Source organism: Sceloporus undulatus, chromosome 7 (assembly GCF_019175285.1).
Source record: "Sceloporus undulatus isolate JIND9_A2432 ecotype Alabama chromosome 7, SceUnd_v1.1, whole genome shotgun sequence".
NCBI lineage: Eukaryota > Metazoa > Chordata > Lepidosauria > Squamata > Phrynosomatidae > Sceloporus > Sceloporus undulatus.
In genome coordinates, this window is record NC_056528.1 from 3,304,298 (window position 1) to 3,325,903 (window position 21,606).

Genomic DNA, 21,606 nt, shown 5'->3' on the forward strand with positions numbered 1-21,606 from the left:
CTCACTTTGCATCGACCATGGTTTATCAGTCACTTCACCGTTTGATGCCCATATAGAATCATAGTACAGAATATGTTGTGGTTGCTGTTATGTCCTTGCGATGACTGAGATAAATCAGATTGCCAACATAGACAGAGATCCCCACATCCCACTCTATATGTTTCATCCTTATGACTCTGTAGCTGTATTGCAGGAATGCAAGGAAACCCTGGTAGCAAGTTGTGAAGGTGCGCATTCAGGCGCTGGCAAGAATGCTCCAATGCGCATTGGGTCGTTCTGATGTGCCTCCGGTGTGCCTGTTAGTAAACTGTGAAGATGTGCATTCAGGCGCTGGCAAGAGTGCTCCAATGGATTGCAATATTCCAGTACTTCCTAGCCAGTGTCCAGATACGCATTGGAGTATGCTCCAAGATGCTTAGTGCGCATCGACCATGGCTTTTCGGTCAATCCACCACTACCATTTTTAAACTGTTGGTTTTATGGGTTTTCTTTCTGTTACTATTTTTCAAACCCTGAGAAGTGGGAAATAAATAATAATAATAATAATAATAATTACACAACATACAGGCATTCATTGAATAATAATAATAATAATAATAATAATAATAATACAATGAATGCCTGTATTTTGTAATGTTACAGGAGCCCCTAGTTGAATGTGGATGTTGCAAAACCCTTCAATTCAATTTTGCACACCTTTAATGCCATTTGCAAATTTTAAAATCACGAGCACATTGTCAGCCACGAACTTAAGCAAAGTCTTAAGCACTTTAGGACATTTTAAACATGTATTTATTGAGTTCCTTTGAAGCGGTCAGATTAAAGTACATTTCTTTGTACGGGAATTATGTCGAGATACAGTATTGCAAACCAGTTTAATGTTGGCTTGAAGGCCCCTGAGCATGCGCAGAATTTCTTTTTTTGTTTAAAAAGTTGTGATGCCTGAAAGACTACATTTTTTTAGAGAGAGAGAAAGAAAGAAAGAAAGAAAGAAAGAAAGAAAGAAAGAAAGAGACTAAATAATCGAATTTTACTTATTGATATTTGGTTTGGATTGTGTTGCTCTGCAACCAGTGCATGCTGGATACAAAAAGGAAATGGACCCATTTCTCCATTTAGCAAAATGGGGATTCCCCCCCCCCTTTTGGAAATAAATAAATAAATGCAAATATTTTAATTAATTAATTAATTAATAAAAAGGGGGCCTTTTCCATCCTCAGCAAAAGAAAAGAGGCTTGAGCACGTAGCGCACGCGCCGAGAAGGCCTTGCTGGTGCGAGGCCCGTCGCGACCAATCAGGGAAAAAGAACGGCCCGGGCCAGCCAATGAGGAGCCGAGTTGAGGCCGCTTATCTGCATATCCCGGACTATAGTTCAGCGCGAGCCCGGCTGCTCTTCCCCAGTTGCCCTGGAGCTCCAGTCGCTTGCAAAGACTCCTTGCAAAAAAGCCCTGTTGCTAATTTCGATTTTGCAAAACAAATCGTGAGTACAATGTAACTTTTATCCTCTTTATTGATTTGTGCATGCGCTGCTAAGCCCCTTCAGGTAAGTGGCTGCCTCTGTATGCTTATTTCGTTCCTTTGGATCCCTTCCTTAAAGGCCCAGAGACCTTGTTGCAAGGGCTCTGTTTGCAAAAATGTTGCAACTTGGGCATCTGAGGAAGGAAGAGAGGAAATGTTTTTGTGTCTGTTTTTTGTGTATTTGCGTTGCCCACATACATATCGTTTCCTTTGTCAGCTCTTTTTCCCCATTAAAGCATTTGGCATGAATTAAAAAAGAAATATATATATATATATATATATATATATATATATATATAATCATCTTTTCCAAAATGTTGCCTCCTCCAGCCATTGCAAGGTCAAGGAGAAGGCCCTTTAGGGAATGCATAGCCTCCTAAAACCCTTTCCAGAGCAGGAAATGAAAAGGGGTGAATGGTTTTTAGATAGGGTTTGTTGTGATTTTAGGTGGTAGGGCATCTTTAGGTGAACCTATTGCAGGGTTTTCTTGGAAAGATTTCTTCAGAGGAGGGTTGCTCTTGCCTTCCTCTGAGGCTGAGAGAGTGGGCCTTGCCCAAGGTCATCTGTAGGTTTTCATGGCTGAGATTCGAACTCAGGTCTCCCAAGTCCAAGTCCTCAAATACAAATGACCTTTTACTGGGTTTTTAGGCAAGATTTCTTCTCATTGTCGTCCTCTGAGGCTGAGAGAGTGGGCCTTGTCCAAGGTCACACTTGTAGATTTCCATGGCCGAGTGGGGATTTGAACCCAGGCCTTCCCTCATTCTGATCCAACCCTGAAACACAGTGGCTCTCGGCCTCAGAGGAAGGCAAGGGCAAGAACTCTTGCCAAGAAACCCGGTAGTAAGGATCACTGCTTACTACTGGATTTCCTTGGCCAGGTTCTTGCCCTTGGCTTCCTCTGAAGCTGAGACTGTGTGACTTTCATCCTCTGGGTCTCCATGACTGAACAGGGCTTCGAACTCCTGTGGCTGAGACCACTATACCTCTCTGCCTCACTTATAAATGTGGAGGCCCTCAGGATAAAAAGGAAAGAATGGAGGGACTGAAATGTTGGACCAGAGAGGTACAAAAAGCTGAGGGTGCTCTCCTCCTCTGTCTGTGCTTCATCCACCCATTTTTAAATTGCATTTCTTCTCCATCCTTTCTCCAAAAGTGACTCAAGGAAGGAGAGAAGGTGGGATGGGATGCAGGTATTTAAAGAGATGCTTCAAAGAACAGCAGAACCCACCAAACTGGGTATTGGATGCCTTGGTGGACCTTCCTCTTTGGAGCTATCCTTGGAAGGTGCCAGGCCCAGATGATGGAACTGGGAGGTGAAGCAGCTTTTTGCAAACTAGGAAGCCCTGCTTTGCCTTCAGGCCTTGCTAAAGGTGATGTGGGTGGGGCAGAAGAAGTAGGACAAGGCCTGGGTTTTGTAAGGGCTCCACGTGGCCCTCCTTTTCTTTCATTCCATGATAGCCTTCTTTTCCCCCCCCCCTCTTGCCTCCATCAGTCACTGAGCCCTTCTGAGGATGAAACCTGTGTGAAGTGTTCAAACCTTATACATATATATTTATTGTTGTGTGCCTTCAGGTTGACTCTAAGGCAGACTGATCCTGGGGTTTTCGTGGCAAGATTTATTCAGAGGAGGTTTGCCATTGCCATGCTCTGAGGCTGAGAGTATGTGACCTACCCAAGGTCACCCAGTGGGTTTCCATGGCCAAGCAGGAATCGAACCACTCCACTATGCTCTCCTTCTTTCTTTCTCACACATACATATATGCTCTCTCTCTCTCTCTCTCTCTCTCTATATATATATATATATATATATATACAGTATATATATGTAATGTTGCTGAACGGGAAGAATCGAACCCTGATCTCCAGAATCATCGTCTGCTCAAACCACTACACTATGCTATCTTTCTTTCTTTTTATCGAACCCAGATCGCCAGAGTCTGCTCCACTACACTATGCAGTCTCTCTCCCTCTCACACACATATGTAATGTATTTCTGAACAGGAAGGAAAAGGAGTGTGTCTTAATATGTTACCAAGCCCTTCCCTTTTGCACATAGACCTTGCATTCCTCCTTAGGGTCTAGGCACTTGCGTGGGCCTTTGGAATGAATACCTGGTGCCCTGGTAATGGAGGACTAAAATAGGGCCCTGTAAAATGAAAGATGAGAAAGAGAAATAGGGAGGAGTGGGGAGGAAAGCCCATCCATCTATAGCAGCTGCGGCAGCAGGTGTCCTGCCCTTCAATGGTGGGGGGCCCTTTTTGCAAAGCTGAGGCATTGATTTATGAAGGCAGTGGTTGGTGTGTTACCCGGAAGGTTGCAACCATGTGCCCAACTACAGGAAGGGAGTTTTCTTTTTCCGTCAAAGCTCTGATTCACACTAGGCCTATAACCACTCCTTTTGTAGCAGATACATTGACTAGTATCTAGCTGCACTGAGTAGGAGGATCTGCGTCATGCAGTCATTGCCGCAAAAACGGTTTGTCCTTGATTCGAGATGTTCTGAAGATCTGGGTTTTTCCCCCTAGTTAGGGCACCATTTCTTGGGACCATCTTCCTAGTGCAAAAGTGACTTGATTAAAAGTCTAATTTCCCCCTTTTTAATAGCTTCTTGAAAGTTGCAGGAAATAAAACTGCAAGTCTCCTTTTGCCTTAAGGCTTGAAATCTGTTGGGGCCTGCTTGCCTTTGCTGCAAAGCTTCCGGATGTGGTTTTGTTAACTCTTCACGGTGCCAAATAAAATTGGGTCCTTCGAGGGAGAGTCTTGTCTAATGATTTACCCTCGCTCTTGCAGAGTACACTTGGGTGCATTGACCCTTCAAATATTGCGACAACAGTATTTGAGAACAAAATCCCTGTTCTCAAATATTTAACGTTAAATTTCTTCCAGTTGCTTTCTGCATTAGCTTTTTGTACTTGCTGCGATCACCAAGCCTAGCTCAGTTGCATCCAGGAAAGACACATCTGGAACGTTAGAGGTTTGGACTAGATCTCCAGAAGACCAGGGTTCAAATCTCCTCTCAGCCATAGAAGCCTGTGGCACATACATTCTTTCAGCTCCAGAGAAAGACAATGGCAAACCTGTTCTGAATAAATCTTGCATGATGTAGTGCAATGCTTTCCAAACTTTGGTCCTCCAGGTGTTTTGGACTTCCACTCCCAGAAGCCCCAGCAAGCTTGGTCAATGGTCAGGAATTCTGGGAGCTGAAGTCCAAAACATCTGGAGGACCAAAGTTTGAGGACCACTGTGGTTAGAGTTTTGGACCAGGACCCTTGAGTGTGTGCAATCCATGTGCCTTTCAAGTCGCCTGTTTGGAAATTGAGAGAGAAATTCTAGCTAAAGGGGCTGATCCCAGAGGAAGGTGAAACAAAGGGGAATTCCTTCTTATTTATTTAGGGAGATGGGCTAAGGAACATTTAATGTATTTTGCTTGCTTCTAACCAGAAGGTTGATGCAGAGCAGAATAGAGGGTAACCCCTGGCACCATTACAACTGGGAGGGAAGGAGGCAACTAAGTAAATACCTAGACACTAACACACCCAAGAGTATTTGTAAGTCACAGCAACAAATGAACGGACCCTTGCAAATTGTAGCAAGCTTCTGCTTTAATAGCTATCTGAAGATCTTCCCAAGGTCCTTTCTTCTTGTCTGGAGTTGATTCCCTGCAAAACTGGAGAATTTGCACCTTCATCTCCTGAGCCATAAAAACTAGAGACGTGGGGCCAGGCCCTGAATCCTGGTAACATTAGTTGTAGTCCAAAGCTTCTGGATGGTGTCTGGTCCAGGAAATTGGTTTAATCGTATTTTCAGAAGAGCAGAATCTTTACGGCAGAGAGAGTGAAGCTCAGTCTATGATTTGAAATGGCGAGGAAAAAGACAGGATATTTTCTTTCCTTGGGCATCATGTAGGACATGTTGGGAGGAGAAGCAGGAGGAGAGAAAGGCAGTCATCATCATTCCAGAATTTTTTATTGCAAAGAGAAAAGCCGAGGATGCTTCGGTTACATGAAGTGTGCTGAGTCACAGGGCAAGATGAGACATCTTGGCGCAAGCAGGAAATTGCAAGCACCGGTTCCAAAAGTACAGACTGAGAGGCAGGCGGCTTCCATTTTGTTCAGATTCTGAGTTAGCCCACCATGTGCTTTGCTCCTCTGCCCCATCCATTTTCTCCCACTCCAGCCAAAACCACCTGGTGCCTTCCAAACCTCTTGGTTTGCAATTCCCGTCATCCCCAGTGGCTTCTTTCGACAACGTTATTTGGGAACAGTTCCTAGTCCCCCAATATTTTGTGTTAAATTCTTCCATTTAGCTAGGTTAGCTTTTTGTGCTTACTGTGTGCAGCAAGGACATGTGTGTGCATAGATATGCCTTCGGGTTACTTGTTGAGTTACAGGGACCCCATGAATTTCATAGGGTTTTCTTAGGACTGTTTAGAGATGGTTTTGCCCTCTCCCGTCATTTGAAATACAGCATCTGCTATTCCGTAGTGATCTTTCCTTCAAGTCCTGACCAGGGCTGACCCTGCTTAGCTTCCAAGACCAGATGGGATCTGGTGCCTTCAAGGTATTTGTCTTAAATATATCTTGGAAAACCACATCTGGAGAGCCAGCATGGTGTAATGCCATGATGTCCAAACTTCGGTCATCAGTTTTTTTGGACTTCAGCTCCCAGAAGCCACAACCATCTTGGCCAGCGGTCTGGGATTCTGGGAGCCAATGTCCAAAATACCTGAAAGGCCAGAGTTTGGGAATCACTGAGTAATGGTTTGAGGCTGGACTCCAGGAGACCTATTTTTGAATCCCTGCTCAGGCACCGAAACCCATTGAGCGCCATTCTTCCAGTGTATTAATCCAGGGGTGGCCATATAGCAAAGTACCATAGCATCCAAAATCTGCAAAGCAGTGCTACCTTTATGGGGAGGACCGAAATGCACAATATACATGTTGTGAGTTTTGGAAGCTCCACTTGCAACGCGTAGGTTGTGCCTTTTGGTTGGACCTGTAAAAAGGGTTCACTTGTTTTGTAGATTTGGGGTGTTGTGGATGCTATTCTTCCAGAGGGGTGTAGTAGTTTGGGATTGGCCTAGAACTCACAGGGGATGATGGGAGTTGCCAACCAACATAACCGGAGGATGCTAGGTGGGGGAAACGTTCTGTAAGCCAGTGCTAAACTGAATGAAATTGACTTGTAGGTTCAGGTGGAGGTTATGAAAAAGAACCCCCTGGAACACATTTCCTCGGAGTGTAGTGGAGTCTCCTTCCTTAGAGGTCCTTAAGCAGAGGCTGGATGGCCATCTGTCAGGGATGCTTTGATTGAGAGTTCCTGCATGGCAGAATGAGTTGGACTGGATGGCCCTTGGGATCTCTTCCGACCCTATGATTCTATGAAGAAGGAGAAAAAGATGTAACTAGCAGATGCATTGATAAGAGGGTTAAAAGAGAAATTGGCTGGCTGTTGCAGCAGCTGTGATCCTGCCAACTCCGGCCAGGCGGCAGAGGAAGAGGAGGAGTTCCTGGGAAGGTCGCAACTCAAGGGCATCTGTGGACCGGCAGTAATGCAATGCAGCCTCAACTGCATAGTCTGGTTAGGCAGCTGGGCTGGCATGCAGTGAGTATTGTCCAAGGGAAGAAAGCTTATGAAGCTGAAGCTTTTGCTCTCTGCAAAAATCTGGGTCCTTACCTGTTTCCAGGTGGTGGGGCAAGGGGAAGGAAGTGCAAGGCAAAATGCAATGCGCGCTTGAGTGTGACCGGCTTAGTATTACAGTAAACGCCTGTTTTTAAGCCCATCTGGATTTCCTGTCATTGAGGATCGTTGGCGTGCAAATGACCGGACGACCTAAACTGCCCTTTGGTAGCTTAATTTAGGCTGCGTCCACACTGCAGAAATAATCCAGTTTGATGCCACGGCTCAATGCTGTGCAATTTTGGGGACTGTAGTTTTGTGAGACGCTTGGCCTTCTCTGGTGCAAGTGTAGAACACAGATTCCCAGAATTCCATAGCATTGAGCCATGGCTGTTAAAGTGGTGTCAACCTGGATTATTTCTGCAGTGCAGACCCAGCTAGAGTTGGATCTAGTCTCCATAAGGGATGACTTTGCGCATACCCCATATTTGTTGTTTAAATCTGAGTATTCCTTACCTAAGCAAAACCTCTGAAATTCATAGGGTTGCCGCAAGTCGACTTGAAGACACATACACAGAAAAGAGCAGCACAACCCAGACAGTTAAAAACCACACTTTCTAAAATGGATGGTGTTGCCTATATGATGTTCTGCTCCTTGTCTTGTGAGGTAGGCTAGACAGAGAGGGAGAGACCCAGCCATGGTCACCGAGGTGGCATTTCTTTAAAACCTAACAGCCTAGTTTGTTGTTTTGGGGGTTTGAAATAAACTAACGGCTTGCCATGTATTGGGTACCTTTCCTCCCCTACAGGACTACAAATCCCAGGTTTATTGTAGGAGGTAATGACAGTTCTCAGTCCTTGCATGTATTTTTTGAAGCTTAACACCTGTCTTCTCCTCTCCTTCTGCCCTTCCTTCTCCAGGCAAACAAAATGTCCATTCTCAGGATCCAGTCTCGGGAAATCTTTGACTCCCGTGGGAATCCCACCGTCGAAGTAGACCTATATACCAGCAAAGGTGAGAGCTGCCTCGGAAGGTTTGTCTTCGCGGATTCGCATGTGGGCTATATAGAGTTTGCTTCCACCAGTGGCAAAAGGGTGGGATGCTGTTCTGGTGCCATATTGCTTTATATCTTGCCTTTTTGGAAGGAAGGTCCAGCAACTTGAGACCTGTTGATCCGCTCTGCAGCATATTATGGAGCATGAGGATTTCTTGGTTAGAGGGGAGAAGACTGTCCTGGCTGAAAAACGCTCTGGAGATATCTCTAGGGGTGAGGTAAATTCCCATACATAGGAGATAGAGAGTTGGAGGAATGTGACCCATCCTGAAACCTACTTCAGAGATGAAGTGTCATATCTGCATGAGATAAACCATTTTTAGGGGAAGAAATTGGGAGTTCTGGACAAGTTGAGGACCATAAAAGCAACCTCCACGGTCCATTTGTCCTCACCTCATTGTACTCCACTAAGTACAATTTAGGAAATTTTGTAATCCACAGATATGAACATAAATCAGGTCTTAATAGTGAGTGACCCAGGACTCATGTCTACTAAAAAAGAGAAAAGAGACCTTTCCATGCCTTTTCCTCATTAGTGTTATCAATAACGGATTTGCACACCAAGGCGTTGGTGTTGCGGATTAGAAATGGTGCGTGAGAGCATAGAGAGTGGGAGGGTGTTATGGGCCTGCGTTGTAGCCGTACAGTAAGTAGCAAAGTGAAGCTGAGTCGATAAAAATAAACCTGCCCAGCTGCTTTGAGCATAAGGTGGCCTGCTACTGTAGTCCTCCTTGAGATGGATTGCAGCCATTTGCTCCTGCATTCTTGGAGGCTGGGCCCAGCAACCTGATACACTGGAAGTAGCTGAGAACGCATGGCCCTTATAGTCTGGAAGGGAGACGGTTGTAATCCAGCCAAGGAATGAAAAGTAGGCTTTTTCAGAGATGGGAAGACTGGAGGAGGCTTCGAGGCATGCTAGGTTAATTTTGTGGAAGGAGGACAAAAAACAGGAACAGGTGCAAGTGGACTGCAAGTTCCATCAGCCTTAGGCAGCACAACCAGCAAGATGGTTGCAGTTCAGGAGTGTCCAGGAGAGCCAAAAGCTTCCCATCCATGTTCTACCCCTTTGCCCTACTATACAGCTGCAACTGGACCCTGGTTAAGTAACTTTTTGGGTTACCAATTCCAGTTGCCATGTTGCTTGGGGGATCCTGGGAATGGGAGCATGGTGTAATGGTTTGTATGTTGGACTGTGACTCTGGAGATGAGGGTTCGGTCCAAAACGTCGCTAGCAGTGGCAGTTTTATGAACCCCTGGGACTCCGGGCTTGAAAAATGCTGGTCACACTCAGCAAAGTCTGTGAGTCCCCCCCCCCCCCCATTGGTCTTCAGCATATTTAATGTGGTTTGAATATGTTGGACTACAATTCCCATCACGATATCCAGTGAAGAATGGCGTACGCCTTGGGTTTGTATAATTGCCCAGTACCTTTCCAGAGCCCCAGACAGAGAGAGAAACCGGGGAAGCATTCTAAATGAATGAATCACTGTCCATCCTTTTGACTTGGCGCCTCTCCATCCATTTTCATGCCTGCCTTCAAAGCAGGCTTTGTCTGCCCCAATTAGAATTCCCTTCCACCTCCTTTGCCTGTCTCCTTCCATATAATCTCCTGCCCTGGCCTGATGTTTCAAATAATTCAACTTTAGTGGCTGCAGTCTCTCTGGTTCAGCAGGAAGGATTGAATAATCTCTCTTCCGCTCCGTGGACCTCCTTCCTGCGCAGCCTAATGATAGCATTCCTGAGGCTGAACATTTTGGTTCTGTCTTAATTTGGGTCTGTGAAATGACTGCTTTGCAATTCTTCTATAATTGGGGTTGCCCCTTTTTCATAAAAAAGAGGGGCTCTTTCCAGCTTTGGCTGCTAGGCCTCTTGTCCATTTAGTCCTTTGTCCCTTTCTTCTCCATGCCTTATAGAATTGGACACCCCCATTGTGCAAATGCAGGCGCTGGCCTGGGTCACAGTGTTGCAGTGAACATTCACAATTGTGGCTGAGGGTTAATAGGATGGCCAGTGTCTTCCCTTAGAATAGATGGTCCCTTCCTAATGAGTCTTCCCCCTAAACAGGAAAGGGCAGAAACTGGCCTCTTGCCACTCCGGATTGTAAAATAGAAATTTGGAGAACGGACTAGCTTATGTCAGTATTGTTCCCCAAGCCTCTTTGCAAAGGTTCTTAAAAGGCTCACATTTGTGAAAGAAATACATTGAGTAATATCAGCCAGCATGGCATAGTGAACTACGACTCTGGAGACCAGGGTTTGGTTCCCCTGCTCAGCCTTGAAACCCACTGGGTGACTTTGGGCAAGTCACACACTCTCAGCCTCAGGGGAAGGCGATGGCAAAGCTGCTCTGAACAAATCTTTCCAAGAAAACCCATGATAATGTTAGAATCACAGAATTGTAGAGTTGTCAGAGACCCCAAGGGCCATCCAGTCTAACCCCCTGCCATGCAGGAACTCCCAATCAAAGCATCCCTGACAGGTGGCCATTCAGTCTCTGTTGCCTTAGGGTTGCCATAAATTGGAAATGATTTGAAGGCACGCAACACATGCACACATAGATCATGGTGTCGTGGTTTCGGTGTTGGGCTGTCTCTGGGAGACTAGGGTTTGATGGTGACGACTATTATTATTATTAACATTATTATTATTATTGTTGTTTAGGTCTCTTTAGGGCTGCAGTTCCAAGCGGGGCGTCTACTGGAATCTATGAAGCCCTGGAACTTCGCGACAATGACAAGACACGCTTCCTGGGGAAAGGTAAAGACCTTCCTGTGAGGGCAATGGGACCACTCTCGCTCCTTGGCATCTGTCTTGGCAGCTGGCTGTTGCCTTGGTCTACACATTTTCCTCCCTCTGCTTTTTCGTCCCTTGGCTTCTGTCTTCGAACGTTTGCCCCAAAGTAAGAAACTCTTGCAGGGTGGAGAGGATATCATATATACACTTCTGTCTGGCAGTAGTGGCAGCGGAGACAGGAGGCACACATGAGCTTATTATCAGTGGCAGCAAGAGCCTCTTGTGCAAGTGTGTATTTGTTTGGGAATCTGCTCCCAGTTTTGTCCGAACTGATGGTTTCCCACATACGAGATCCTTCTTTTGATCTTGACCAAGAAAACAGCAATCAAGATCAGTAGGAATCGACAGTCATAAAAACAGTCTTGCTGCTCTTTACCCACCCCTAGTCTGTCTAGACTTTTCTTTTAATTTGCATCATAACTTATTAAGGGTTTTGTATTTGGAGCTTTTTAAAAAGTTGAATTTGTGCATGTAACACTCTTTTTTTAAAAGTCTTTTGTTTTTTAAAAAGGGGGAGTTTTTGGCCCCCCCCCCCCCTGCCCTCTATTCTGTGCTTGTGTTGGGCTGCTTGCATGTTGCGTGTTTACTTCTGAATCACATGCAAGATATAGGGTACAGCCTATGGGGATTGTGTGGCTGCTGACCCCCACTTTTGCATCCCCTGAAGCCACCTGCAAGTCTCCTCAAAACTCCCAGTTTTTTAAAATGTCATTTTCAGGTGTTTTTTTGTTCACAACCCACAGAGGTGCCCAAGTATCTAAAAATACCCCCAGCCCCAGACCTTAGCAGAACAGGCAAATACCTCTGTTTTCATCTGAGTCCTTCTCAAAATGGATGCAGTGCCACTTCCAGTTGCCATTTTGTGGACTTGTATGGAGGTTTTTGGGTTAACTGTTGGGTGTGCATGTATAGTCTATAGGATTTATAGGGGAATCTGGTCCCTGACCGCCAGGCATTTGCCCACCATTGCTTTAGGGCAGTGGTTCCCAATCTTTTGTCCTCCAAATGTAGAATCGGAGTTGGAAGATGCTTCCAAGGGCCATCCAGTCCAACCCTGGATGACACAATCAAAGCACTATTGAAGGATGGCCATCCAGTCTCTTTGTAGAAGCGGAAACCCCAGCACACTCCAAGGCAGTGTATTCCAATATCGAAGAGCAATTACTGTCCTGATGTTTAGATGGAATCTCTTTTTCTGTAGTTTGAATCCAATGCTTTGCATCCTAGTCTCTGGAGCAGCAGAAAACAAGGTTGCTCCATCCTCAATGTGACACCCTTTCCAATACTTAAAGGAGGGGCTTCCAAATTCTGTAACCCATGCAAAGCACCCAAACCATGGTTAGGAAAACTTAGAAGATAGAAAAGGAAAGCAGTGAAGCACCTCTGAACCTGGGTTTGGATTTTGTTATGTTGCGGAACACACACCATGGTTTGAGTTTCCTGAGCCACACTTAGGGCAGACCATGGTTTGGTGTGACGATTGAACCGAGGCATTACTGGTTGGTGGCTGCATCTTTCTGCTTTCAATTTCTTTTTCAGTCATACAGCCTCATGCCAGAAGAGTCCTCTTGCATGTTATTTCCCCCTCCTTCCTTGCATGACCTGCTTCCGTGTTCTCTTGTGGGCGTTCATCTCTCTCCCCTTTTACCCCTCTTCTCTCTCTTTCTTCTCTCTCCTTCCGTCCACTTGGTTCCGATCAGGTGTCTCCCGAGCCGTTAAATATGTTAACGAATTCCTGGCGCCGGCGTTGTGTACTCAGGTAACTTGGGATGTGCAGCCCAGCGCTCCACATGGGCGTTCACGGTGCATGGTCTTTGAGACTAACCTTTCAGCAGGCATTCTTAGACGACGGTGGCTATTGTGCCCTTCCCCTGACCAAGGGTTGACCTAGCACTACCTTTAACAAAAGTGAAGGAAAATACCTTGGAAACCTCCTTGCGTATGTCAGTCTCTTGTCTCGAGGGCGAGGCGGTTGGGGTTGTAAATTGCGGTTCCATGGGATCCTCTATTAATGCCTGCTTTGGCCTTTGGTGAGTTGGATCAGTGATTGATTTGCTTGTTCCTTCCAGGTGTCTCAAAAGCTGTTGAGCACATCAATAAAACAATTGCCCCTGCACTGGTTAACAAGGTAGGAGTATTCCTTATTTCACTAACCCTTTAGTGCAAGCTTAGCGCTCTCTAGCTTTTTAAAAATGTGAAAGGAAGCCAGTGCCATGTCAGAAATCTTACACAAGTCTTCAGCATTGGATCAGATGCATGAACACGAACTACAAAAGCTTGTCTGTTTATGTGTGCATCTTGGAGAGTGTTATAGGAATGAGGAAATGATGCACAAATAAAGCCTGTGAATGGAAAACTGCTTGCTGTCTTGGTCAGTTTTAGCCTACCTTTTGTGCATTTTAGCAAAACACTGTTTAGTAAACAGTGCAACCACCCTCTTCCCTAACCTCAAAACAGTAAAACAAAAATCCATAATAAGGTAAAAGAGAATACGGTCTGATCTGGAACTGTAACAATCTGTCCATACAGAGGTCCATTGGCAGCTTTTAAAAATTAACATCTGTTAAAAATCAGTAATAAATGTAATACTTTCTGGAAGCTAGAGCAAACGATAGACCACCCTGTAGGTGAAAGATGCATTTCATGTAGAACAGTCCTTCGCTGATGTGAGGAATACTAATATAGTAAATGTTTTCCAGCATGCTAGGGACCAGCACTAAATTGATGCCAATTTGGTACAGTTGCTTTCCTGGAAACATCCCAGGGACTGGCAGAAAATGGCTCCAGGACTGCCACCGATGAAATGGTGTCCTCTAATACACTTGATTTCAGGCTAATTCATAGAATCAGAGTTGGAAGAGACCGCAAGGGTCATCCAGTCCAACCCCAATCTGCCATGCAGGAATACACAATGAGAGCATTCCCTATCGATGTCAATTCATCCTCTGTTTAAAAACCTCCAAAGAAGAAGACTCCATCACTCCCTGGGCTGCATATTCCACTGTTAAACAGCTATTACTGTCTTAAAGTTGAAGTGGGATCTCCTTTCCTGTAGTTTGAATTAAATTAATTGAATAGGGCAAGTTGCATGGCAGAGGGAAGCAGCTGTAGGTTTGCAGGAGTAAGGGCCACTAGTAAGGCTGCTACTACTAGTGCCTGAAGTGATTGCCTTACTAATGGTACTACAAGCCCTGTGAGTTTGCCTTTCCGGATCACATTGCTGCCTTCTCTCTCACCATGGAAATTCTCCTCTTTTTGCCACAGAACATCAGTGTTGTGGAGCAAGAAAAGATTGACAAGCTGCTGCTGGAGATGGATGGGTCTGAGAACAAATGTAAGTAAACCGTTAGTTAAACACACCTTTTAGTTGACAGGTGATGCCCTGGAGTGGATTAGAACAACAAAACTCCTCTGGTAGCTCTTTTTGCTGCTTGAGTAAAGCCAAAAGCTGCTCTTGACAGCAATGTTTCTAGCATCATAAGAAGTCACCTTCTTGCATCTGAGGAAGTAGACCAAGTATACAAAAGCTTATGCTAGAATGGTCTTTCGCTCAGTTAACTTTTGCAAGCTAGCTTGTCCCAGGATGGGAAAAAGTCAGGTAGTCATCCTCAATAAGCAACAATAACAATAATAATGGTAAAAATGAAAAACCACCAATGGTGCTAGAGAAGGGGAGATGGATCATATATTACAAGGAGAGGAAAATGTGGCAAGAGGAGGCTGCAGTTGGAGCCAAGGAAAGACATTGCCGAGTAAATTGTGTTTTCCACTCCCACTTTCTGTCTCCCAGCCAAGTTTGGAGCGAATGCAATCCTGGGAGTCTCCCTAGCTGTATGCAAGGCTGGTGCTGCTGAAAAAGGGGTCCCTTTGTACCGGCACATTGCTGACCTTGCTGGAAACCAGGACGTCATTCTGCCAGTCCCCGTAAGTGTCCTTCGCTGAGCTGTATACAAATGGTGAAGTGCTGTCTACGCGTACTGCAGAGCACTTTTGTAGAAGGCTGCCTGCCGCTGGTGTCCAGCTGTGGCTGGTATATTCTGGTGATGGGCTACCATTCTCAAAAACAAGTGCAAAACACCATTGTACGGTTTTCTAGACTAGTGGCTCTTAACTGTTTGTCCTCCAGACGTTTTTCCCTGTCGTCAGCCCCAGCTTCACAAAGCCAGTGACTGAAACCTGGATGCCCAGGTTTCAGCAGTGGTCAGGAGTGCATTTGCACAGTTAAAATTAGTGCACCATCTGCACCCAAGATGCCTAACCTGGCTTTGGTTATACATGCTTTGGTTGCATCCCATTTGGACTCGCCAAAAGAGCCTACAATAGTGATGGAACTGAGAGAAAGCCTTCCCCTGGAGATCAGTCATGTTCATATTGGGGAGATGTAGTCTTTCAAATAGTCTGGACCTAAGTCATAGGTCATAACCTGCACTTTGATTTGTGCCCAGGAATGAAACAGTAGCCATTGAAGCTGTTTTAATAAGGGGATTATATGCTCCTTATAACATGTCCCAGACAGCATTCTGGCTATAGCAATTTGGATCCATGGATGGGAGTTGTAGCTCAATACCATCTGATGCCCATTCCTATTCTAATCCTTGAGGTTTAGAAATGCAACGTTTTAAAATTTTGTGGATGCCTGTATGGGACATTTCTTTGTGCATGGATTTCGTTTTCCTTTGCCCTCCCCATCCCCTCTTTTTTTCCCCCCTGTGAGTCTATATACGTCTCAGGGCATGTGGTTGGGCTTGTATCTCCTTTGTTTCAAATAGGTACTTGGCCTGAGGTGTGTGTGTGTGTTTCCTTCTAGTTGTAGTGTATTTGTATTAAGCATCCCACTCAAACTCCCCTGTTAGAAGTCCCAGCAGCCCTTGCCAGCAAAGCTCATGATGAAGGGTGCTGGGAGTTACAGTCCAACCACATCCATGTGGCTGTATGATCCCTGCCCTTGCTATACATTGGTAGACATGAATAAACACCCAGTAGGCTTACCTTCTTATCTTTGGTCTTGCTTCCTCTAGGCTTTCAATGTGATCAACGGTGGGTCCCATGCCGGGAACAAGCTGGCCATGCAGGAGTTCATGATCCTCCCCATCGGTGCTGAGAACTTCAAGGAAGCCATGCGCATTGGTGCTGAGGTGTATCACAACCTGAAGAATGTCATCAAGGAGAAGTATGGGAAGGATGCGACCAATGTGGGTGATGAAGGTGGCTTTGCGCCTAACATCTTGGAGAACAAAGAAGGTAAAAAGATAAAGAGTCTGATAAGTTTACACAAACACATGGGAAGTAAGGCATCATACAAATATAAAACTGCAATGAATTGTAACACAAACTAACCAGATAGATTCCTACATTCCAATGTTTTGGAAAACAAGAACATTTAAAGATTTAAAGAGGGATATCTGTAGAGGTTCAGGGAGGCAGTTCCAGGATTATGGAGCAGCAAGTGAAAAAGATTCAAGCCAAGTGAAGGAAGAGGAAATCTTGTGGCAGATCTTTATTTTGGAGCCTGTATGTTGGTAATTTGCACATTGGCTTTCTCTTACTTGCTAGCCTTAGAAACAGGGAAGGAATGTCTATGTTACATTGCTGTTCCCTCATCCCCAAATCCACTAGGAATCCTGCCCAGCGTGTCCATCTGGTTTTTGAAATGGTGTTTCTCAGATAACCTCTGAGTCCACTTCTGCAACCTTTAGAGCTAGAAGATTGGTAGTCCTTCAGAGTGCTTCAGTACCTTTTACACCATGATGATAGTTCAGGACTAGTCCAAAGGAAAGGCAGAAGGCTCTCATGGCCATTTCTTGGGCCGATTGAGAGACCTTGTTCCTTCCTGCAAAAAAATGGTACGAATTGCTTCCACACTTGGACAGTGTTTAGTGGAATCCTTGTAGACTTTTAGTCTTTCCCTAACATCCTAAGGAAGGAGAGAGGGTTAGAAGAAATGGAAACATTCTTCCTAGCATCTCAATATCACTGCTGGAGCAACATGAACCTTCTGGGAACCAGGCTCTCCAGCAATGCAGAAAACTTGCTGAGAGTTACTGATCCATTTTATTTTTAATACCTGGCTAGGCTGTTGCTCTAGGTTCCTTACTGTAACTTTGTAAACCAGCTGCCAAATTGCTGCTAGGTCAGTTGTATGGATATAGTATTAACTCCTACAATTCTAAATCAGGGCTAGTATCATGCAGTCCTCCGGATGTTGTTGGATGGGAAGTCCCAGCAGCCCCAGCTTAGCATAGCCAGTGGTAAGGAATGCTGGCAGTTGCAGTCCAGCCTCATTTGGAGAGATGCGTAATTATTAATCCAGAATATCTGAGACAGATCCTTCCACATACAGAGGCCTTCCTTTCAACAGATCCCTGTGATCACCATGACTTTCTTGGTTGTGACTCCTCTTCCAAATGTCCGTCTGGCAACAACCAGAAAAAAATTGGGAGTTGTAGTCAAACAGCACATGGAGGGCTGCATAATTCCTACATAATTCCAGTCTTTTCTTCTCTGAGATTTAACATGACTTTCTGATTGAAACACAACAATAGTTGAAAGGAAGACTTGTTTATAGCCTATTCTTTTATTCCTCCTAGCTCTGGAACTGCTGAAGACTGCCATCAGTAAGGCTGGGTACACCGACAAGATTGTAATTGGGATGGATGTGGCGGCTTCCGAATTCTATCGCGACGGGAAATACGACCTGGACTTCAAGTCCCCCGATGACCCTAGCAGATACATCAGCCCTGACCAGCTGGCTGACCTCTACAAGGGTTTTGTGAAGAACTACCCGGGTGAGTAGAAAAGACGTATGTATGAGGTGGCATTGTGTGCTAAAGAGGTCTCCGTTTGATGATCTTGGGAGATGTTGCCTGAAAATCAGTAGTGACTGCCATTTTATCTTGGATTTTCAGTGGTTTCCATTGAGGATCCCTTTGACCAAGATGACTGGGCTGCCTGGAAGAAGTTCACAGCCAGCGCAGGCATCCAGGTGGTGGGTGATGACCTGACGGTGACCAACCCCAAGCGGATTGCGAAAGCCGTGGAGGAGAAATCCTGCAACTGCCTTCTGCTCAAAGTCAACCAGATTGGCTCAGTGACGGAGTCACTCCAGGCGTAAGTCTCCCTTCATGTTTTTTGGGGGCAGAGAACACGAAACAGGTGGTTGCCTGCGTTGTGTCTTAGAAGCTTTAGGCCTCTCTAGTGAGTCCTTTCTGTTGATACTTAAGGGAGTAGTGTTGCTCCACATCATTTGGACAGCCACAGGGGTCCTTGCTTATGGAGCATCAAGACATTAAAGACTGCCACAGGATTATGTATTTGTAGATAAGTCTTTAAAATGGCTCCCTTTGTGTGGGACAAGGGAAGGTGCAACCCACACCAACAGTGTGTTCTAATGATATGCCTGGAAATGTTAAATTCCCTGTGTCTGTTCTCGCTTCAGCTGCAAGCTTGCTCAGTCGAACGGCTGGGGCGTGATGGTGAGCCATCGCTCTGGAGAGACTGAAGATACCTTCATTGCCGACCTGGTGGTTGGGCTCTGCACTGGACAGGTGGGTATGCCCCATCCATGAGGGTTGCTTTGGCCTCGGATTCAGATTAGCTTTAGTCACTCCAGGCTTCAGAATGTATATATTGCAAAGTGACGTACAGTCGGCTCTCTGTTTCCACTGATTCTCCATTTGCAAATTCAACCAACAGCAGTTTGAAGCTATTCACAAACAAAAAAATTGAAAAGGCAGGCCTTGGTTTTGCTGTTTTATATAAGGAACACAATCTTACTATCCCACTGTATGTGATCGGATGTGAGCATCCGCAGATTTTGGTATCCATGGGGGCCCATTGTACTGTTCTAATATAATGGTAAGGATATAGTGGTAAGGATAAAATCATATTACATAACATAGGTTGCATATGGTTACATGTTCAAAATAGCATTCAGGGACATAACCATGTTAGTATGCAATATCCAGTGTGCAAAAGGATCTTGTAGTACCTTTGAGACTAACTGTGTGAAACAAACTGTGCCAAAGCATTAGGTTTCATAGATTTTGTCTACTTCCTCATTCAAAATAGGTAAATATATGTTTTCTGAGGGATAAATGAAAAGTGTATGCACATTACACAGTTATAGGAGTCTGATACTGCCTTAAAATGGCACTTTTAAGATCTCTATTAAAATAAATATGCACAACAGCCACTTAAACAAACTAGCCATCGCCAGAATCATCTCAGACAGAAAATTCTATGCTGCTTTCTCACATCCAAGGAAGCAAAATAATTTACAGAGTCAGGAGATCAGATCTCTTCAGGGTCTGCTTCAGCCCCAAAGGTTAGAAGACTTTTAAACAGAGGACCATCTGTTTACTTAACCATGTCAGAGGGAACATGCGAGATTATTAAATTCTATCCTCATCTCCTTTTCCTTCATGCTTCTCACTTTCTTTCCTCCTTCCAGATCAAGACTGGGGCTCCCTGCCGATCTGAACGCCTAGCCAAATATAACCAACTTTTGAGGTAAGGATTGAGTTGAGTAATTCTGGAAGTATTGACTCCTCTCTACTCTCTCAGCTATCCAGCCTTTAGGGTGAGCACCAACAATCATGCCTGCTAAATTTTCTAAGTTCTTTGGCATCATTTTCCTTTCCTTCCTCCTTCTTTAGATCCTTTGTTGCATGACCCTAAGTTTTACCCTCGACTTAGCCACAGGTCATATCAAAATCCATAGTTTTGGCCCCAAAACTGCCCTTGACTTATACATGAAGTTGACTTATAGTCAAGTATATATGGTTGTTGAAGTCTTTAAAGGTGCTGAAAGGGAGTTGACTGCACTGTCCTGGAGGTAACTGTCATCACTTAAAGTTGTCTTCTGTTCTGAAATTTAGGATCGAAGAGGAACTGGGTAGCAAGGCCCGCTTTGCCGGCAGGAACTTCAGGAACCCTCGTGTCAACTAAACGGATCCGGGGCAGACAAGGCTCATTCGTTCCCTACTCACCTACCCTTTACCCTGGTTGTGGTTGAAAGCACTAGTCACCTCATTTAGGAGAAATACAAAAACCCCATAGTATTTGTGTGTACCGTGAACGAAGGGCAGCTGATGGAACCAGACAAGCTTTGCAGGTCCTCTCTATTCTAGGTGACCACAATTCATCATCTAGCATCTTGTTTCCTTTCTCCTTCTCCTTCATACACACCCCCAGCTTCGATCCTTTGCTTTCAAAAGGGCTTGGCTTCTGTCTTCTCCTCCTCCCCTGGACCCCTGCAAACCATTTCTCACCACCTTTGTCTTATATGGAGGGAAGCATCTTCAGGAAGCTAGGAAGGCGAAGGAATATCCCAGTCTTGTTGGCGTACGAGTTGTAAAAGCTTGTTGCCGTTTTGGAGTAAGTGGGATGCTCTGTATTGAAGGTAATGGGAGGACTTGTTTCTCCTCTTCCATCCCTCTTGACCATCCCAAGGAGGAAGAGAAACCCTTTTATCTCCAGTACTTCTTCTGTGGAAGCTGTACAACTTGCAACGCAGCCCCGAGGTACCTGCAAACAGGAAGAATGGTAGTTTTCATGTGAATTAAATAAAACGAGAGAGAAACACCAGCATGGTCTTGGAGTTGTTACTGGAAAACGTTTCTTTTTTGGGATGGGGTAAATGTTGGCTTGGTTTTTTGCTGATATAACAACAAGAGGAACTTTAAAAAGAGGGGTAAAGAACTACAGCCGACTCAAAATATTTTGCTGCCTGGTACAGAGCTGCACATAACAAACTTTTCCCTAAGTCTTTAAAACTTGTATTTCCTTTTGGGTTTGTCCAGATCACTATGCCCCTTCCTTGCAAAGCTCCATCCTTGGGTGGTTTTCCAGCTTTTCTACTGCTTCTCACCAACCCAAAAATACTAAAATACCTGTCTTATTTATTTATGGTGTTTATGCATTGCCTGTATGGCTTAATGATTTGTGTGTTAGGGATGCAGTGGCTTAGTGGTGGATGGTTAGCAATTTTAGGCCCGAATCCTGTCTGATGTGGGGTGAGCTCCTGTCACTAGTCCTAGTTTTAGATCCCACTTGATATCCTTGGGTAAGTTATACTCTCTCAGCCTCAGAGAAAGGCCGTGGCAATAAATAATAATAATAATAATAATAATAATAATAATAATAATAATAATATATTTATATCTCGCCTCTCCCTCTCATGAAATCTTGCCAAGAAGCTCCTATGATAGGGTTGCCTTTGGGTCACCATAAGTTGGGAAAGACTTAAAGCAGTGGTTTTCAACCTTCCTAATGCTGCGACCCTTTAATATAGTTCCTCATGTTGTGGTGACCCCAGCCATAAAATTATTTTAATTGCTACATGCAAATATGTGTTTTCTGATGGTCCTAGGCAGCCCCTGTGAAAGGGTCGTTCGACCCCCAAAGGGGTCCTGACCCACAGGTTGGGAACCACTGACTTAAAGTGTATTGCCACGCAGGCCTCCAAAACGTGTTACAGAACTATTTTAGTGGATGCTGATAACCATCACTGCCTAGGTTGTCCTAGGCATGGGTTATTGGCAGTAAGAATTTTAAGGTAAAAGAAGCGTTTTGGAATTTTAGCCTTTGGCATTGCCTAGCATTGGGATATAGGCAAGATTGAA

The 21,606-nt window shown here is 44.9% G+C and overlaps 1 protein-coding gene across 2 annotated transcripts; it reads left to right on the plus strand.

The window, feature by feature from the left end:
* Nucleotides 1-1,335: 1,335 nt before the first annotated feature.
* Nucleotides 1,336-20,569, plus strand: ENO1 (enolase 1). 2 transcript variants are annotated; one of them, XM_042477896.1, is made up of 12 exons: nt 1,336-1,480; nt 8,059-8,152; nt 10,853-10,948; nt 12,685-12,743; nt 14,249-14,318; nt 14,775-14,908; nt 16,003-16,225; nt 17,572-17,769; nt 17,890-18,091; nt 18,420-18,528; nt 19,434-19,492; nt 19,861-20,569. In XM_042477896.1, exons 2-12 carry the CDS (start codon nt 8,068-8,070, stop codon nt 19,928-19,930), a joined length of 1,305 nt encoding a protein of 434 aa, XP_042333830.1. In that variant the 5' UTR covers nt 1,336-1,480; nt 8,059-8,067; the 3' UTR covers nt 19,931-20,569. The 2 variants fall into 2 exon arrangements, with proteins under 2 accessions (XP_042333830.1, XP_042333828.1); XM_042477894.1 differs by lacking the exon at nt 12,685-12,743 and adding an exon at nt 13,054-13,112.
* Nucleotides 20,570-21,606: the final 1,037 nt, after the last annotated feature.

Excerpts from the sequence above, each read along its gene's own strand:
- ENO1 (XM_042477896.1), top strand. The coding sequence starts at position 8,068 with ATGTCCATTCTCAGGATCCAGTCTCGGGAAATCTTTGACTCCCGTGGG. Across the intron at positions 14,319-14,774 it reads GGATGGGTCTGAGAACAAAT|CCAAGTTTGGAGCGAATGCA; the intron begins GTAAGTAAACCG and ends TCTGTCTCCCAG. Across the intron at positions 16,226-17,571 it reads CATCTTGGAGAACAAAGAAG|CTCTGGAACTGCTGAAGACT; the intron begins GTAAAAAGATAA and ends TATTCCTCCTAG.